Raw genomic sequence first — 19,577 nt, 5'->3', positions numbered from 1 at the left:
TATATATAATATATAAAATTCTCGTGTCAAGGTGTTAAACTTTGAACTCCTCGGAAACGGCTTGACCGATTCTCATGAAATCTTGAGTGCATATTGGGTAGGTCTGAGAATCGGACAACATCTATTTTTCATCCTCCTAAATGTTAAGGGTGGTCCACACGAATTTATTTTTTTTATTTTTTTTTTATTTGTTTGATTATGAGTCAGCATTAAAAAATACACACAACTTCAAATTTTCACCCATCTACGATCAACAGTTACTTTTGTATCGCGATTTTAATATCGGCAATACAACGTTTGCTGGGTCAGCTAGTAGTATAAAATATATAGATTAACAACATAATTAAGATAATTAAATAATTTACTAACGCGATGCGATGCTCCAGCCATGCTGTTTGAAGACAAACATTTCAAACCTTAACATACTAAAAATAAGAGTTATATTATGTGGTTCAGTCACAATAGAAATTGCCAAGTTAGAAGTTCCGTGAAGTCTCGCATGACATATCACCATTAAATGTGTTTTCAGAAATATGTACAACTATTTATTTTTAGCATATTTACATATTAACTCAGTGATCGAGCACATGTCCCAAGCTGAGAACGATGCCCATTAGACTGAACACTACACACTACTCACAATTACTCATAACACTCTCACATTGCGCAGAAATTCTTAAAATCTTTGTTGGCAAAACACCTGCCTTGATCCCGAATAGAGATATGGACGTTTTAAGAGCGCTGATCGCACAATCGGTGTTAATTCTTTTGGAATGCCTGAGTAACACATACTTAGTAAAAGCGTCTACAAGGACATATTCTTTTTGATCGTTTTTGCCACTGAGCTTACCTGTGGCGTCGATGTGGATCGTGTGTATACACACTATACACATATCTATTTCATAATCATGAATAACAAGCGCACATTATTCAGGACTTCTTCTTCTTTATTTTATATAATTACCATTTATTTGCCAGCGTTATTATTTCAATATAATTTAATCAATAATAAATAATTTAAGCCTAAACAAAACTTTGTTAAAGGCAATACATGTATATAGTTTATAGTATTAATCTGTAGAATAGAAATGCTGTAAAGTTTGCTTAAAAAAAAAATTAGTAGATATAAGAAATGAAAACCTTTTTAGTCCACAGTAATAGAAAGGGGGGGGGGGGGGCGTGTTATATGAATTATGCAATCACCCGCACGTACCGTAGCGATGTAGCCCAAAGCTTATGGTAAATTCGTCCTTTTACCATAAGCTTCCGGCTAACAGATTAGTGCTATTACCTTTTGTCTCACAAATCTAATTGCATATTTGAATTAACTTACAATGCTAGATATTAAGCCTGAAGGTGCCTAAGTCGTATCGGTTCGGGTTAATACTGCATCTAGTATATAATTTTAAGTGGCTGTGCAAAGTAAGAAGAATGTTGCCAATCACGCGTTCGAAAGACTGAATTGAAAGTAATTCCAGAAAAACGTTCCAAACCACAATCATGTCGAAATTGAGTTAAAAACACAAAATTCACACTCAAGGTCACGTGATTCATATTAACACTCTTTAAATGACATCATGACTTAGTAGCCCAACCCACATGTATGGAATACACTAATATTTATTAAACTTTAAACACGAATTCCTTAAAAAGTGATGTTTGTGGCTTGGCACTTTTTTCTGGTATTACGTCCAATTGTCCATTTGCCCCCTATTATATAAAAAAAAAACTTACTGCGTCGGTTCCAGCGTCAGCGATAGGTGGCGTGTTTGTCGGAGGTTTAACAAACACGTGTACCTCGGCAGTGGAAGTTTGTCCGGATGAGTCTGTTACTTTCAATACAAAAGTATATACGCCTTCAGATAGATTTGAGAGCTGAAAGAGATTAACTTATATTTAGCATAAAGAATTTGCTTCCGTTTATTTTTTTTATGGAACAGGGGGACAAACGAGCGTACGGGTCACCTGTTGTTAAGTGATCACCGCCGCCCACAATCTCTTGCAACACCAGAGGAATCACAGGAGCGTTGCCGGCCTTTAAGGAAGGTGTACGCGCTTTCGTTTTGTTTTGAAATGGCACTCATGTAATAATAATTAATAACTGTTAACTAAAATATTACTAATTATAATCATAAGATACATAATAGCTTTAAGGGTAAATGTATACACTTCTACAATAAAGTCCCAGCCACTGTTCAGGCATTATCTATAAATAAATTTAAATGTTTTATAAAAAAATGGCTCTCTCGTAAATCCTATTACTCCACTGCTGAATATCTAAATGATCGGACAGCCTGGGACTAGATTGTGATTATTTTATAGCGACTGTACAATATTGTATATTTTTATTGAAAAGAGCGCATAAAAAAAGAATGCTGGGAGAGTTTCTTGCGCCGCTTCTTCTCTCTCATAGCGCCATTTGTTTCCGAAGCGGTAGTAGTATCTAGTAGTATAAGAAATGACATCAAAAAGAATTCTAAAGGAATCAATTTTGAGAAAATAAATGCCTTTTTATGCCTTTTTTTTCTATAATGCATGTAACTTTATCTTGCATGCTTCAGTACCAACATGATTAGCACTACATTGCTTAAATTGTTCGTTAAAAAAAAATAAGTTTTTTATGTAATTAAAAAAAATATATTTTTAAAGAAATCATAAGATCATATTATAACGTGTCCACTACAATAAAAATAATACACAGAATTCAATTGCAATATTATTATTTTGACACGTTTAGCAAAATAGTCACAATTTCTCGTACATCTCTGAAAGAGCGGCGTCATTCACAGCACGAATCTATCATAAATCACGTTTTTTGTTTACAATAACTAAGCTCGTTTCTCTAGCAATCCGTAACATAAACCGCATAATGATACCTCGAGTATTATAAACACAAGTGGCTATCACGTTTCGGGGGTTTGGCGACAAAACAGCTCAGTGAGTGACTTCTGCGGGCGCGCGGGATGTGTTGCCATATCAGAGGTTAATTGAAGAATACGAGAACTTTGTGTACGCAATCCATAAACAATAGCAAGAACCAATCGGCTTCAGTGAGGTCAGAACAAGCGGTACTCATTATACGACAACAAAATACTCGTGGCTGTCTCTGACGACATCAGGAATCCAGTGTTTAAGCGCTGGATCTCTGTTCACATGGACAAGAACAAAAAATGACTGCACAAATTTATGCAATATTTATATAGTTTTAGTTAGTCTAATTTTACTTTTAACTGTCCTTTACAGTGTCCAAAATTTTTTGTAACTATGGGTTTTATTATGCCTGAAATAAATACCACTAACCAAGTCCACTATCAAATATTACGCTTAAATCACTTTTACACAAATTATCTTGCCCCAAACTAGGCATAGCCTGTACTATGAGGCCAAGACAACGATATATTTAATACGATATACTAACTTAAACATACATAAATACATATAAACATCCATGACTCGGAAACAAACATATCACTATATTGATTACTTAATATATGTTAACAGGCCCTACCAAACTCATGATGCACCATAAGATATCCCAATTAATAAATCATAGATTCCCACAACATTCAATAAGATAATATAAAGACTACGACTAAATTATTTTGGTAATGATCTGATTGTAATGATAAAGAAATTGGTTGCGCCAGAGAGTTTAAAGTGGACTGTATTTAAAAAGGGGGAAAGGGGATTCAGGTGAACAGAACAGGAATTATTGGAATAAAGGGAATAGCCGGTAGTCAACTCTTCTGCAAGATCCTGAGTTATTTTACATTTGCCAAAGTGTGCAGGCCAACCATTATATATTTCGCGGGACACTTAACGTAGAAATCAATATGGCGGCAAATCAACAGGAACACGGGGATTTCCCGGATGTATAATTAAATGTTGCCGTGTTCAATCTTCGCGTGCGGGTACTTGACAGGATGTGTGTTACGCCATACGACCATAGATGTCGCGGCTCGCGGTTTATTCTAAGTTGTACCGGCTAAGTTGCTAGGATAACGGTGTTAGGGGTAAGAAGAAAAGGTTGTGTACTATTTGACCAACTGGCGTTACCAGAAAAAATATAACTGTTTAATGATCATAAATAACTATAATATAATATTCGGATCTTTAATTGTTAATTAGTATCTAGTTATCAGTTAGCACTACAGCAGTGCCAACTAACATTCGTGAGCATTAAACACATGGATATCGTCCCCACCATATGGCGGTCCTCCATAGTGCGGTTTTCAAGGAGCTTTCTTCAACGTAATACAAAGCTGTGGAATGAACCTTCAAAAAAAGCGTGAACACCTTCCTCAAAGGCCGGCAACGCTCCTGTGATTTCTCTGGTGTTGCAAGAGAATTTGGGCGGCGGTGATCATTTAACACCAGGTGACCCGTACGCTCGTTTGTCCTCCTTTTCCATAAAAACAAAACACAGTTTTCACTTTTTTGAATTCCACCTTCGCACGACACGCCACAAGTTAGGATATCATCCCCACCATCTGGATGTGTGGCGGTCCTCCACAGTGCGGTTTTCAAGGAGCTTTCTTCCTTGTACTACAAAAAGCGCGTACACCTTCCTTATAGGCCGGCAACGCTCTTGTGATTCCTCTGGTGTTACAAAAGATTGTGGGCGGCGGTGATCACTTAACACCAGGTGACCCGTACGCTCGTTTGTCCTCCTATTCCATAAAACCAAAACACAGTTGGTTGTCGTGCATATAAGCTAGAGTGCTAAGTTAAGAGTATTCATTACTTATTGAGAATTCTAAGTGGAAACTCTGCCCAAATACAGGGATTACAAGAATAGTGTGTGTGTGTGTGTGTGTGTGTGTTTAAATTACCACCCCTTCTACATAAGTATAATACAATTTTACCTGTAAATATGGCGAGTGTGTGTTTTGCATGTCAACAGCTTTGTCTGCGTCCGCGGCGGACTTAGTCCATTCCCAGGAAGTTATTTCATGATCGTCGGTCGACAAGCTGCCATTGAGAGTCAAATTGTTGTTTGGCAAATATATTATAACGTCCTGCCCTAGAATGTTATTGTATAATGCCAATAAATATTGATTTAAAAGAGTGGCAATGAGTTTCTTGCAACTTCTTCTCATCAGCTCAACCCTTATTAAGTGGCGGTAAATTCAATAAGAAAAAATTTTGTGTGAAAAAATAAGTTCTGTGATCTACATGAATAAATTGATTTTGATTTGAATAATCTGAATAAACTATAGAGCGTTTCTTGCGCCGCTTCTTCTCACTTAGAGCGCCATTTGTTTCCGAAGCGGTAGTAGTATCTAGTATATTAGAAATGACATCAAAAATAATTCTAAAGGAATCAAATTAGAGAAAATGCCTTTTATGCCTCTATATATCATACCAACTTTACCAATCAAAAATTCTTCATTGCGAGCCTATTTCTGTTCATAACTCTGTTTAAAACTAAGTAGCACTTATGGTTTGCTCAGACTTTACTTACGTAATACTCAGGTGAATTTGATAAATCGCGAACTTGACTTTTGCATTGGGCTGTCTTATCTTAAGCTCAAAGGTATATTTCAGCTGTCAAATGACAATAAAAAAGATATCAAAGATTATGCGAAGGTTACACTTAGCAAAGTTTTACTTAAGTAAAGTCTGAGCAAAGTCTAAGTGTATTATCAAGCTCCTTTGCACAGGATGCCGGCTAGATTATGGGTACCACAGCGACGCCTATTTCTGCCGTGAAGCAGTAATGTGTAAGCATTATTGTGTTTCGGTCTGAAGGGCGCCATAGCTAGTTACTGGGCAAATGAGACTTAACATCAGATGTCTCAAGGTGAAGGTCCTAAAGAATCATTAAGAGAAAAATTTAAAGAAATAAACATTTTGACTGTTGCTTCTCAATACATTTTTGATAATGTTTTGTATGTTCATAAGCACATTGAAGAATTATCTAGAAACTGTGACATTCACAATGTTAACACGAGGAACAAACATAAACTTGTTATGCCTACTACTCGGTTGGGTCGAGTTAGTAAGTCTTTTGTTGGGCGATATATATGCTTCTACAATATGATCCCAGAAAATGTAAAAAAAAATGTGTTACGAAATTTAAAAGAATTGTTAAAAAACGTTTGTGTGGGAAAGGTTATTATAGCATAAACGATTTTCTTAATGACACCACGGACTGGGATTAAAGCGAACACCCTCAGGCTCTTTAATTATAAATGTTTATTGTACGATATTACATTGTAATCCATATTTTATATAAAAAAAAGCCCGCTGAGTTTCTTGCGCCCATTCTTCTCAGGTCTGAGGCAGTCTCTTTTGAATGGATGGTAAGATTTTGACGTTCAATAAGTGATTATAAATCCTATTTTGAATAAAAATATTTGAATTTGAATGTGACGTGCGCAGTTGTAGTGCCATTCATAATTTTTGGGGTTTTTCAAGAATCCTGAGCGGCACTGCATTGTAATGGGCAGGGCGTATCAATTACCATCAGCTGAACGTCCAGCTCGTCTTGTCCCTTATTTCCATAAAAAAATTAAGCTATATAGATCTCAGCCTTGAGAAAATAAATTAATGCAATAACTATATTCACTTCAGTCAACTTAATTTGCAGCGTTAGAGAAAGAGTAAGACCGGTATCTCCTACACTAAGTATAACGTAAACTCGTCTGTCTTGTGTAGTATTTTTGTTGCATCACTTTGCATATATTGTAGTTGAAATGATTTGTAAATTTAAATGAAAAAAAAAATAACTTGCAATATCATTCTGTTTTGAAAAGAGCAACTTTAGAGTTCTTCTCTAAGGAAATCTGCCTTCCGAATGAAAAACATATTGCAAGTAGTCGTTGAACTATTTCTAACAGTTGACGGAAAGAAATCGGATGACGGAAGCCGGATCTAGTGCGTAAACTACCATAAAAATTGTTCTACGACTACTTCGGACCGTGTTTTCAACAGTACGGATCGGATTCGGATCGGACGTAGTGCGATTGTGCTCTAAAGGTGTGGTGCGGCGCGTATGCGGTGCCGTATTTTTTTAAGAAAATAAGGGACGAGCAGGACGTTCAGTTGATGGTAATTGACGGCACTACAATTGCGCTCGTCGCCTTGAGACAAGATGTTAAGTCTCATTTGCCCAGTAATTTCACTAGCTACGGCGCCCTTCAGACCGACACACAATAATGTTTACACATTACTGCTGCACGGCAGAAATAGGCACCGTCGTGGTACCCATAATCTAGCCGGCATTCTGTGCAAAGGAGCCACTTGTGAATATATTATACCGTAAACACATGCCCTCAGAATCATGTCTTTTTATAACATAACAAAATTACCTGCGTTAGCTTCAGGTGGGTAATCGATATGATTCGAGACAGTTACGTTGGCAACGGTTGAGTTTTTCACGTGGTCTGTATCTTCGACTGTTAGTTTGAAGGTATAGTGGCCCGGTTGTTTCAAATCATTCAATACCAACGTGGGGCGATCCTCCAGAGTCGGCTGATAGCCAATTGGACCGGCCACTAACTCCCAATGCCAGGATATAATTCCATCATCGTCCTGAAATAGGAACATTATTAATTCAAATCTATATATATATATAAAAATGAATTGCTGTTCGTTAGTCTCGCTAAAACTCGAGAACGGCTGGACCGATTTGGCCAATTTTGTTCTTGAATTATTTGTGGAAGCCCAGAGAAGGTTTAAAAGGTGAATTAATAGGAAAATGCTGCTAAATTAAGTAAAAACAACAAATTTGTTTTTCATTTGATGTGTCCATACATAATTTCTATGAGAGAATTTATTGACGCACGGTCTGACAGTTCTGCTGTGCAACAATTTCATTACGACAGCAGGGTGCATATTTTACGAAGTAATTTTTGATGTTATGATATATTATTGACAAATTCATTTAAGAACATTATTTTATTTATTGTATACAGAACAACGTCTGTCGGGTCAGCTAGTTAGGTAATTTTTTTTTTTTAAGAATTATAATACGGGTCACCTGGTGTTAAGTGATCACCGCCGCCCACATTCTCTTGCAACACCAGAGGAATCACAAGAGCGTTGCCGGTCTTTAAGGAAGTTGTAAGCGCTTTTTTTGAAGGTACCCATGTCGTATCGTCCCGGAAACACCGCACAAGGAAGCTTCCACAGCTTTGTAATACGAGGGAGAAAGCTTCTTGAAAACCGCACTGTGGAGGACCGCCACACATCCACATGGTGAGGATGATATCCTAACTTGTGGCGTGTCGTGCGAAGGTGAAATTCGGCGGCAGATATGAAGATTTTCCTTCTTATCTCCTTCCCTAGAGGGAAGAGAGAGAGACTAGAGTGCGTGGTTCGAATCTAAAATCGTAAATGCAAATAGTTTATATAATTATTATGAATATTCACACGGTCCTTTGTAATCCTTCTATTGTCTATGTATATGTTATAAATGCATTTATTTTCTCAAAATTGATTCCTTTAGAATTCTATTTGATGTCATTTCATTGACAACCTGTATAGCCGAGTGGTTAGCGATCCTACCTACTAAGCTAGAGGTCCCGGCTTCGAATCCCGGTAGGTGCAAGCATTTATATGATGAATATAGATGTTTGTTTCCGAGTCAATGGATGTTTAAATGTGTTTATGTATGTTTATATGAATATATGCATGTTTAAGTAAGAATATTGTATTAAATATATCATTGTCTTGTAACCCATAACACAGGCTATATGCTTAACTTGGGGCAAGATAATTTGCGTAAAAAGTGTGTCAATATTATTATTTCTAATATACTAGACACTACTACCGCTTCGGAAACAAATGGCGCTCTGAGAGAGAAGAAACCCTCCCAGCATTCTTTTTATTGCGCTCATTTTATATATCTTTCTTTATATTTTCCACCACTGAGGACTTGAAAATACTATCAAAGAAAATGTTTATTCCGAGTTATTTCCGAATAATTTTTATACACAAATAAAATTTGAAAAAAAAAACAAAATTTTGTGAACGATGCGGGACTCGAACCCACGACCTCAGGCGTTCCGTGCCGGTGCTCTAACCAACTGAGCTAACCGTTCGTGTAACGCAACGTTATAAAATCTTGTATGCTTTGTTCAACTCTCAGGTTATGGCTTCAATAATTTTTATAGTAATAATGAATATCTAAATTAGTTTTAAGTTTTTAAATGCTTTTTCATATAAGCTGGATAAAGGACATATTGTTATATATAAGATACCCTTGTACAAAGCATATTAAACAATTTCAATTCATTTCACTCTCCCACCGGTAAAACGACACGACATCATTTGCCACGACACGACATTGGCCATAGTCATATCTTGCTAAGATTCCAGTGGAAAACAAATTGAAACCGTTTAGTCATAATATGACAGTAATCACGACCATCATATCACGGGCAATGATTTATTCTTTATTATTTTTTATGAAATCACTACCTGACCCAGCAAACGTTGTATTGCCGATATTAAAATCGCGATACAAAAGTAACAGGTGTAGTTGTATGTATTTTTTAATGCTGACTCATAGTCAAAAAAATTAAAAAAAAATGTCAAAAAAATTGCCGTGGACCACCCTTAACATTTAGGGGGGTGAAAAATAGATGTTGTCCGTCAGACCTACCCAATATGCACTCAAAATTTCATTAGAATCGGTCAAGCCGTTTCGAAGGAGTTTAACTATAAACACCGCGACATGAGAATTTTATATATTATATTTATATTTTTTAAACACGATTCATATATTGAATGCAGCACTTTACAAACTAATTTGTATACTTTACAGCCATTGTAAAATACTATATTAGATTGAAAAGAGTGGATGTATGTTATTCTCACGAGCTCAACTTTTTTTTTATGCTAATATGGGACGAGACTAGCAGAACGTTCAACTGATGGTAATTGATACACCCTGCCCATTATAATGCAGTGCCGCTCAGGATCCTTGAAAAATCCAAAAATTGTGAGCGGCACTACATTTGCACTCGTCACCTTGAGACATAAGATGTTAAGTCTCAACTTATAACTTAAACCCCATTTGTCGTATCACCGCTCTTCGACAACACTTCCCTTAACACTTCACATATGGCGGTCCTCCACAGTGCGGTTTTCAAGGAGCTTTCTTCCACGTACTACAAAGCTGTGGAATGAGCTTCCTTGTGCGGTGTTTCCGGGACGATACGACATGGGTACGACAAGGCCGGTAACGCTCTTGTGATTCCTCTGGTGTTGCAAGGGATTGTGGGCGGCAGTGATCACTTAACAACAGGTGACCCGTACGCTCGTTTGTCCTCCTATTCCATAAAAAAAAATGCTAAAATTAGTAATTTAAAATAAATATTTATAGTGACTATTCAAAAGCGCTTAGTTTAAGCCTAATTGAAATCAATTTTATTTGACTTTGTTTCGCTTCTTTTCTACCAACTTTATTTTTAAAATGCTTTTATTACGCATGCACGCTTCATAAATATGTTAGTATCTATGTAACGGAAACTTAACATTATTTTCACCCAATTCAAAATATTTTGAATTGAAAGTTTGCACACTTATAAAGATTAGTATCAATTTAATACAGTCTGTTCCATTTTTATTATTAGGATATACAGGATTATCGATATTTTCGGTTTAAAGACATTAATTCTAATAAGATTTAACATAAAATCACTTACATGAGAATTTTACATACTTATACAATATAATATTACTTTAGGTTTTTATGACTAAGCATGCAAAACAAACAAAGTGAACAATTACAAAAAATGAAGGTACATAAAAATATTTTCATGTCCGATACCGAGTAGTGTGTTTGTGCCAAGACATCGGCGCGTGCCTATTCATTACTACGACATTATTATCTCAACACGAAAACAGCAAATATTTATAATAGTAAGAAAAACAATAAAAAACATGCTTTTAAAGAAAACCAAACTAATAAGTAGAAAATAATTTTTAATGAGAATAATATGTGCAAATGATTTAAGTTTTCTTTAGTGTTAACTCCGCCAATATTTGTTTTTAAACAATTCGACACGTGTTTCGCCTCTACACGAGGCATCCTCAGTACGTGTTGTCTCGCCAAAATCTGGCACGAGAATCTCGAGGAATTAACACTAAAGAAAACTTAAATCATTTGTATAATTATCGATTTCCGCAAAGTAACGCCTACTTCAAAAAAAAAAAGAATCATGTGATTAAGTAACAAAAAAATATTTTATAGTGAAAAAGCGTGACACTTATTATAAGTGAGTGGGCGGCATAATCAAACGAAATAACATTAGCTATCAATTTTCCGGTAAAGATATAAAATATATTAATAAGTACCTACTATAAAACACTGATACATCAATAATCTATGTCATTCGGTAATTGGTATCACTACTTCGCAGTATTATGCGGGCAGCTGAACACACTCTTATTTTACAAAATTATTATTTCCGGTTTAATAAAAATAAAAAAACCTCATTAAAATTTTTGTGATATAATAATAATAATATTGACACACTTTTTACACAAATTATCTTGCCCCAAGTTAAGCATATATAGCGTGTGTTATGGGTTACAAGACAATGATATATTTAATACAATATACTTACTTAAACATACATAAATTCATATAAACATGCATAAATACATTTTAAACATCTATGACTCGGAAACAAACATCTATATTCATCATATAAATGCTTGCACCTATCGGGATTCGAACCCGGGACCTCTAGCTTAGTAGATAGGATCGCTAAACACTCGGCTATACAGGTTGTCATCATCGTCGGATATAAAAATGGATTACGACTGATTCTCTGAGCTCATAACATTCAATGAGCTACCACATATACCCAAATAATTAAAGGAATAGTACCGCAAAAGAACAGACTACCTACAAAAATAAGAAAATTTCATAAGGCCTAGAGTGGGCTTTAAGAATTCCGTAAGTATTTAAGAAGTAGAAGGTACCAGAAAAAAGAAGGACTATCGACAAAAAGAAATTAGATTATATCAAAAACCATTACTTGTAAAAAAAAACCAAGTCTCGCAACTCAGCTCTTCTACCCTAAAAAGTTTTGAGATTCATGTAATACCAAGTTGGCCATTTTATTTAGTCCCTATTTAAGGGTCCTTCTGTATTAAGGCGAAGAGTAAGCAGAAAACACGCAAACAAGGTGTTTGTAGACAAGTTTTGTGGTGAAAGTATAGCATTTGGAGCTATAAACACTACTTAATCCTGTTACACATATCCTTAAGTCTTATTTGTAGGTCGGTAATGCTTGCTGTTGGTTATAGTTAACACTGCCGAGCCTTTTTGAACTACCACATTTCTTTGAAGTTAAACAAGTTTTTTGGCATGGCGTGACGTATTTTTTGGTACTTCTTTCAGAAAAGTTATTCTTATAGCTTGTACTTTTTTGTGTAGGTTCGTTTATTCAGATAAGTAGTGAATAACGAGGATTGTAAGCATATAAACTGTTTTCCACGCAAGAATTTTGAAAATATTGGCTTTGTAACATAGATGGCGGGCCGGCAGCCGTGAACTCATATCGCTCAAGGTCGCTGGCATTTAGTGTCGCCTTAAGTTATAACATAATTTGCTAACATAACAACATCTTATAGTGACCATAATATTGATTTTTTTTTTATGTTTTAACATTAAGTGGGATTAAGCGTCATTAATGAGTAATTCTTTCTGGTTTTTTCTTAAATATTTCTTATAGGTACAACGCTTAGACACATTAGTACTTTTTTAGTTTTTAATTGTTTTGTTTCAGTTTCTAAGCTACGTAATAGATGCTTTTTTTTAAGTAAATACAAACAGACGAAAAGTAAAAATCATAAAGCACAGAAAAACAATAGTAAGTATTAAGGGATAATAATTAGAGTACGTTCTAGATCTTATGAAAATAAGCATACCTTTTTTATGACAATAAGGGATGAGACGAGCAGGACGTTCAGCTGATATGAATTGATACGCCCTGCCCATTACAATGCCGCTCAAGATTCTTGAAAGACCCAAGAGTTCTGAGCGGCACTACAGCTGCGCTCGTCACATTGAGACATAAGATATTAACTGTCATTTGCCCAGTAATATCACTGGCTACGGCGCCCTTCAGACCGAAACACAATTATGTTTAGGCGCTGCTGTGATACAAATAATCTAGCCGGCATCCTGTGCGAAGGAGCCTCCCACTACCTACAGTATAAGCGTATAATAGTGTTCTATAATTACGATCAATAAAATGACAATGGTAAAATACGTGGCGGGAATATATTTGCATGACATTGTAACATAATGAGAACGTCGGCCGTTGTGACTGTGATAAGAGACAGCGTTTGTTTATCGCCTGACGATTTAATTATCACCAACTTTTTCGCAGTTAAAACGACCTACTATGCTTTATTTTATCTCCCTTTATTTTAATTCCCTTTCTTGTCAGACGTAATATACTTCACTTCATCAAATGATACTTTCGATTGATACACCTAAAACGTTACATATAAAATTGTGAATAATTCCCCCGGTCATAGATTCTATCATCAAATCTGATTTTAAATGGAACAAATTCGGGAGACCTTTTCTCTGAAAAAAAAAATTCGAATTCCATAAACAAGAAAAATTCTTTAGCATCATAAGTTTTAAAGTGGGAAAAATGAGATAGGAAAAATTATAGTGTTTTGGTACTAGGCGATCATAGTTAAAGAAGAGATTGTCTGATGTATGACGCGAGTATACCTTAATATATCCTGACGTCAGGCACACGACGTTTTTCTATTTAGATACCAGGAGAACATAAATATGGTAGTGGTGATAGTAATGTGTTATCCAATATTAAGCAATATGTACCAGGCCTTGAAATGCAGTTTAGAGGTTCATGGACAATGAATGTTTCACTTCTGATATGTGTGTAATGTGTACGCACGCAATTTTTTTTAAATCGGTTGGAAATAGACAGGCAAACTAACCTTACTGGCACTGCCGTCCAAAACAGCCCGGGATATTGGCAACTTGACTACTTGAGACTGGGGCGTTATAAATACTACTGGAGGCTTATTTATACGATGAGGTGGCAGCACTGTTACATTAGCGAAGCCTTCTCCGTAAGAGTTGGTGCCGTTAACTGTCACTTTGAAACTATACTGGCCCTCTGTTAGGTCCGTCAATGTTACTGTACCTCCATTTTGTTTCATGTTACCTAAAACATATAAAATTGTTTATGCACATCAAAATACATTGCAGTGCTACCTTGATTAAACCTCTTACGAAAATAGGGAAAGCATAATATAATTGGGAAAATTAAGGAAATGGATAGCAAGGGCTTAAAAGGTACAATACGTTAGCACCGAAAAAACTAATTATTTTTGGCTTTTATAATATTACTAATAAGTGCAAGAGAATTGCAAAATGTTTTCAAAATAGATAAATCAAATGCTATTTAGTCTTAGATGAGCTTCGTATTGACACTCAAGGTTACCCTTATGATCTAGTGGAAGCGATTGGAGGTAACAGCCAAAGTACTATCTCATATCTTATATAGAAAATTCTCAATATCGTATCCAAATGATGCCAAGACAATGGACTGGCGGTCAATGCTAAAAAGACCGCCCTGGTGCCTTTTTCAAGGAAGCTGAAGTTGGATGGATTTACATCCCGTAAAATATCTGGGGCTCAAATGGACCAAAAACTTACCAGGAATATCTAAGTGTAAATAACAAAATTTGCCTTTAAGGCAAGGCAAGCGGTTGTTGTTGTTTTGTAGGCCAATAGGGCCTAAAGCCCAACATGGTCCTTCGGCTATACACAGCCATTGTAAGACCATTTATATCATATGGCTCTGTAGTCTGGTGAAAATTGTTCAAAAGACCGTAATTGCCAAGCTAGATAGCCTTCAAAGAACTGCATGCGCTACACCAACAGGAGCCATGACATCCATGCCGAGAGCACTTCTAAATGCACTTCTCAAACGTCTCCAAATAAGTAAATTCCCTAAATAAATTAGAAAATCTTAAATACTGTAAATAACTTTCAACCTACCTGTGAATTTATCTTTAGGCTGATTAACAAGTATCCAAACATAATTATAATGAGAATTAGTAGAGTTCTCATCCGGAATAGTATATGCAGCCAGTGTCACTTCATTTTCAGGAAGTTGTACCTAAAATGTCAATTATATCAGAACATATATAGCATAAGACAAAAAAATCAGCACAGTAAAAGGAAAAATTAGATTGACTACAAACAGCCGCTGCTTTTTCTCCCATATAGTCTAACTAGCAGACCCACTGATACCACTAACACTACAGCAATCATCGTAAAAGGAATGACATAATTAAACTGCACAACAGATTTTAACTTTTTAGCACAGATGAATTGAATTCACTGAACTTGGGACTCTACAAGACATTGACCCACATCTGATTATAGTCTATGAAGACCAATGGCTGATGAAGTAACAACAATAAAAAAAACCATACCGTCTTTGAAGAAATGGAAACCGTTAATTTCTGAACTGGTTTTGGTTCTTTCACGTCTTCATTGGTCATGTCCCCTATTACTTCTTCATTTGTCTTTAAAGATTCACTTTCGTCTCTGGGACCTTTTGAAAATACTCTTCTAATTGGTACACAAGATCCTTGATTATTCATCTCCATGCCTGGTGTGCATTTACAAATACCACTGTGCATCTTTAACCCCAATGGTATACACTCGGAATTATACGGGCAGTCATCTGCTCCAACTTCACATGCAACCTTCTCAAGGAACCTCGAGGCTAACATCATTTCATTGTTATTACTATCTGAGTATTTATCAAACCCTGGTGTTTCTTCAATATTTGGTAAGTTCTTAATAAAATGTGTCAAAAAGTCGGATTCATCACTATTTGCTAGCTCATTTCTATTTGAGTATGCATATACTGGTTCCTCCTCTTGGGGAAAGCTATTCATTTCATCTCTAACACTTGATTGACTTAGTATATCCAGCCAATTTTCCACTGTAACAATCCAAATAGGTTTTCACACAAAATAGATACATATAGTGATGAAACCGAGAAAATTATTAACTCAAAATTAATATAACTTTATATATATTTAATTATGAATATTTGTTTATAACTTTGCTTTATCTATATAACTAATTGCTTTATCTATCATTATTTAATTTTATACAGTTCTTATTATAAGATAGGTATGCTTTAAAGTTAGATAAATATTGTTTAAGTGTCAGTCTTACTTCTATTTCATTAATTATTAACATTAAATAAAATTACATAGCAGACGGTAATCACTGGTTGGCTCTGCACAGGGTTTCCTAGTGAGCCATCCAGAGGAATTTAATTTAAAGGTGCCTTTGTTTCTGTTTTTGAGATTGAGACCGTAAATTTATATGCATTTGCATGTAGAACAATGTATTTAATTATAATATATATATATAAATAATAAATATTAAAATAAATAAATAAAAAAAATATTAAATAGTGAATGACATACAGAAATTTAAATCTTTGAATGTATGTAAGAAACATGTAAATTTAAACAAACAAAGTAAGTAAACACAATATTATGCTGAAAACGAAATCACTCAGGGCTATTCTTATGCACAAGATTATAAATCCAAGTTGAGCATAATAAATAAATACCGCTTATTATATCTATACTGAGTTTAAAAAACATTCTTAATAATTCAATATGTTTTTAAAGTGATACTCATCACTTCTAGGATGAATACACAAATAAAATTTGAAAAACAACAAAATTTTATGAACGATGCGGGACTCGAACCCACGACCTCAGACTTTCCGTGCTGGTGCTCTAACCAACTGAACTAACCGTCCAAGTGTCATATCATTATAAGATCTGAGAGTTGAACAAAGCATACAAGATTTTATAAGGATAGGACACTCCAACCGTTAGCTCAGTTGGTTAGAGCACAGGCACGGAACGCCGGAGGTCGCGGGGTCGAGTCCCACATCGTTCATAAAATTTTGTTGTTTTTTAAATTTATTTGAACATTCTTAATAGTTATTATATTTAATTTTCTGTTAATAAATATCAACTATAAATTTTCTCATAGTTATGGTGGGAAATATAAGGCCCTGTATAGCTATATATTTTTAATACCACTTCATATCATATTATATTTATTTATATAGTGTTTGTAATAGATCTTAAGAACATAATACACATAGTATATCAATTTTAGTAGATATATTTAAAAATACAGTAAAAAAAAAACAGTCATACCCTCAGGTAGGACAGGCTTGACAAGAATCATGGATACATGGCCATCCCATTTCCTACCACTTCTTGGTAATGGAAGACACAATTCATCAGTTACACACTCCACATGATAGCACCTTGTGTCAACAATAAACACTATATTGCAGGTTTCTTCAATGCAGCAAGACATTACACATTGTTTTAATCCTTTTAACTCTGGTTTTTCTGTGTAATTTCCAGCCGTAAAGTTTCCTAAAATATTTAATGCTTTAAGTAACAATTACATTAAGTTAACTAAGAGATAATTGAGAACATATGTTCACTCTATTAAAAACAAAATTTAATGTGTGGTATATCAATTTAAAATAATAATACAGAAATAAAATCCTAATTTAAATTGAATTAAGTAATTTTAATTCATTATTTACTTGAGCAACTCACCAGCTGGCATAAAATTATCAAAATTTTTTGGATATAGCTTCGGGCATTTATTACTTTCGTACTTTTCACCCCAAGATTTACTATATAATGAATAAGTCACTTTTATGTTAACGAGAACTATAAACACAAGGACGCCTAGTGTAGTTTTTATCATTTTGCTGTTTACTCATTAAGTTAATCTCATAATATTATTGATCTTTTCTAGAGAATTAAAACATTGATACAGTACAAAATCATAGGTCCTTTATCTCAAGAGAGGTATGGACTGATGTTTTACTTGGTATTGTGGCATAGAATAATTAAATATACATATAATATATGTGAGAGTGAAACTTTATTGTTTTAAATGTATAGTGACTACTTAGTGTAGGTAGGGTAATTGAATTTTGAAATTATAAAATATTTTATTGCGAGTTGCGACAACAATTTACACCAAAGAGTAAAATTGACACTACACAATTCCTCTGATAAGTGATAACGGACGATCACAGAACACTCAACACTATTGGATATTAGGTACCTACACAACTAACAAGATGATCTATGAATGAGGACCAAAGAGTATATTTACCAAAGATAATTTAAACACTACGTTCAAGGGACGGGAGTGCCATAGAAAGTGATGAGAAATGTCGCCTGTATGAAACGCGTACTAAATCTTAATACCAACATAATCACCTAGTGACGTAATAGCAGAGCTGCCAATATAGTAAGCCAAGGTAAGGGTTGTAAGCAATTCATAATTTTTATCGATAATTAACTATACTATACAAATTTATTGTTATATCGACAGTTCTTCTTCTTCTTAGTCGGACACTCTTGTCAGAGTGGTCGTGGTTGCGCTGACGAGGTACATGGTGGGGTGTTCGGTGGGTCAATATCCTTTCTGAGGGTAGATCTCCTGGCGATGTGCTTCCATTTCTAACGGTTAGAGGCGTTGCGAGTACACTGGACTATGGTGGACTCAGTAGCCTTTGTGATGGCGTCTATCCAGCGGGTTGGCGATCGACCGCGTGTTCTCTTGCCTTCCACCTGGCGCTGAACTACCAGTCTCTCCATCGAGTTCTCATGTCTAGAGACGTGACCATATCGACAGTTACAATAATATAAATTTCATCTAATTTTAAAGTTACCTTTGTTAATTTTAGGATGGGAGTTTTACCAGTGGGAGGCTCCTTTGCACAGGAAGCCGTCTAGATTATGGGTACCACAACGGCGCCTATTTTTGCCGTGAAGCAGTAATGTGTAAACATGACTGTGTTTCGGTCTGAAGGGCGCGTAGCTAGTGAAATTACTGGGCAAATGAGACTTAACATCTTTGTCTCAAGGTGACGAGCGCAATTGTGGTGTTGCTCAGAATTTTTGGGTTTTTCAGGAATCCTGAGTGGCACTGCATTGTAATAGGTAGGGCGTATCAATTACTATCAGCTGAACGTCCTGCTCGTCTCGTCCCTTATTTTCATAAAGAAAAAAAAAGATGGATCTAAGCTAAGCTTACTAGTTTAAACAAGGGATATGTTTTTGTAATCTCGAAGAAAAAGCAATGTACTTATTTAATATTTTTGAAATAGCTTTCTTTTGCGCTGTGAAGTATTTTCGGTTTTGACAGTCTTTGATTTTTGTTTTTCAGGTGTCGTAATAAATGTTTTTGAAGTCGTAGGCGTGGGTTCTGAATCTGAAATTAGAATAGAAAACATATTAACAGAAATTAGTTAACCCTAATTTTTATATAAAAAAAAGGATTTTAAAGGTTAATAAATTCAACAACTATTTTAAGATCAATAATCTTATTAAACCAAAATAACCATAAAAATGAAAAAATAAAATAAACAATAATTAAAAATAAAATATCGACAATCGATAAAAGAGTGTCAAGCATTTATATATTTAATGATATTTTTATAAATTTTACTCTAGTTGAATTAAATCAATACTGTATCGCT

The 19,577-nt window shown here is 35.0% G+C and overlaps 1 protein-coding gene across 3 annotated transcripts in view; it reads right to left on the bottom strand.

The window, feature by feature from the left end:
* The window catches only part of LOC126977448 (dyslexia-associated protein KIAA0319), a 37,152-nt gene extending 19,080 nt beyond the window's left edge, over positions 1 to 18,072 (bottom strand). The window contains exons 1-8 of one of the 3 annotated variants that reach the window (XM_050826242.1): positions 17,635 to 18,072; positions 17,218 to 17,445; positions 15,451 to 15,968; positions 15,011 to 15,131; positions 13,942 to 14,171; positions 7,314 to 7,536; positions 4,866 to 5,023; positions 1,735 to 1,875 (exon numbers count right to left, since the gene is read on the bottom strand). In XM_050826242.1, coding sequence (XP_050682199.1) covers positions 1,735 to 1,875; positions 4,866 to 5,023; positions 7,314 to 7,536; positions 13,942 to 14,171; positions 15,011 to 15,131; positions 15,451 to 15,968; positions 17,218 to 17,445; positions 17,635 to 17,788 — 1,773 coding nt within the window. In that variant the 5' untranslated portion in view covers positions 17,789 to 18,072. Of the gene's footprint in view, positions 1 to 1,734; positions 1,876 to 4,865; positions 5,024 to 7,313; positions 7,537 to 13,941; positions 14,172 to 15,010; positions 15,132 to 15,450; positions 15,969 to 17,217; positions 17,446 to 17,634 lie in introns of those variants that run through there. The other 2 variants (XM_050826243.1, XM_050826244.1) reach the window with 2 other exon arrangements.
* Between the last annotated feature and the right edge of the window lie 1,505 nt (positions 18,073 to 19,577).

The sequence above is a fragment of the Leptidea sinapis genome, chromosome 45 (assembly GCF_905404315.1).
Source record: "Leptidea sinapis chromosome 45, ilLepSina1.1, whole genome shotgun sequence".
In the NCBI taxonomy this organism is placed as follows: domain Eukaryota; kingdom Metazoa; phylum Arthropoda; class Insecta; order Lepidoptera; family Pieridae; genus Leptidea; species Leptidea sinapis.
The sequence above is the reverse complement of the archived record's forward strand: the minus strand, read 5'-3'. Positions and strand labels throughout refer to the sequence as shown.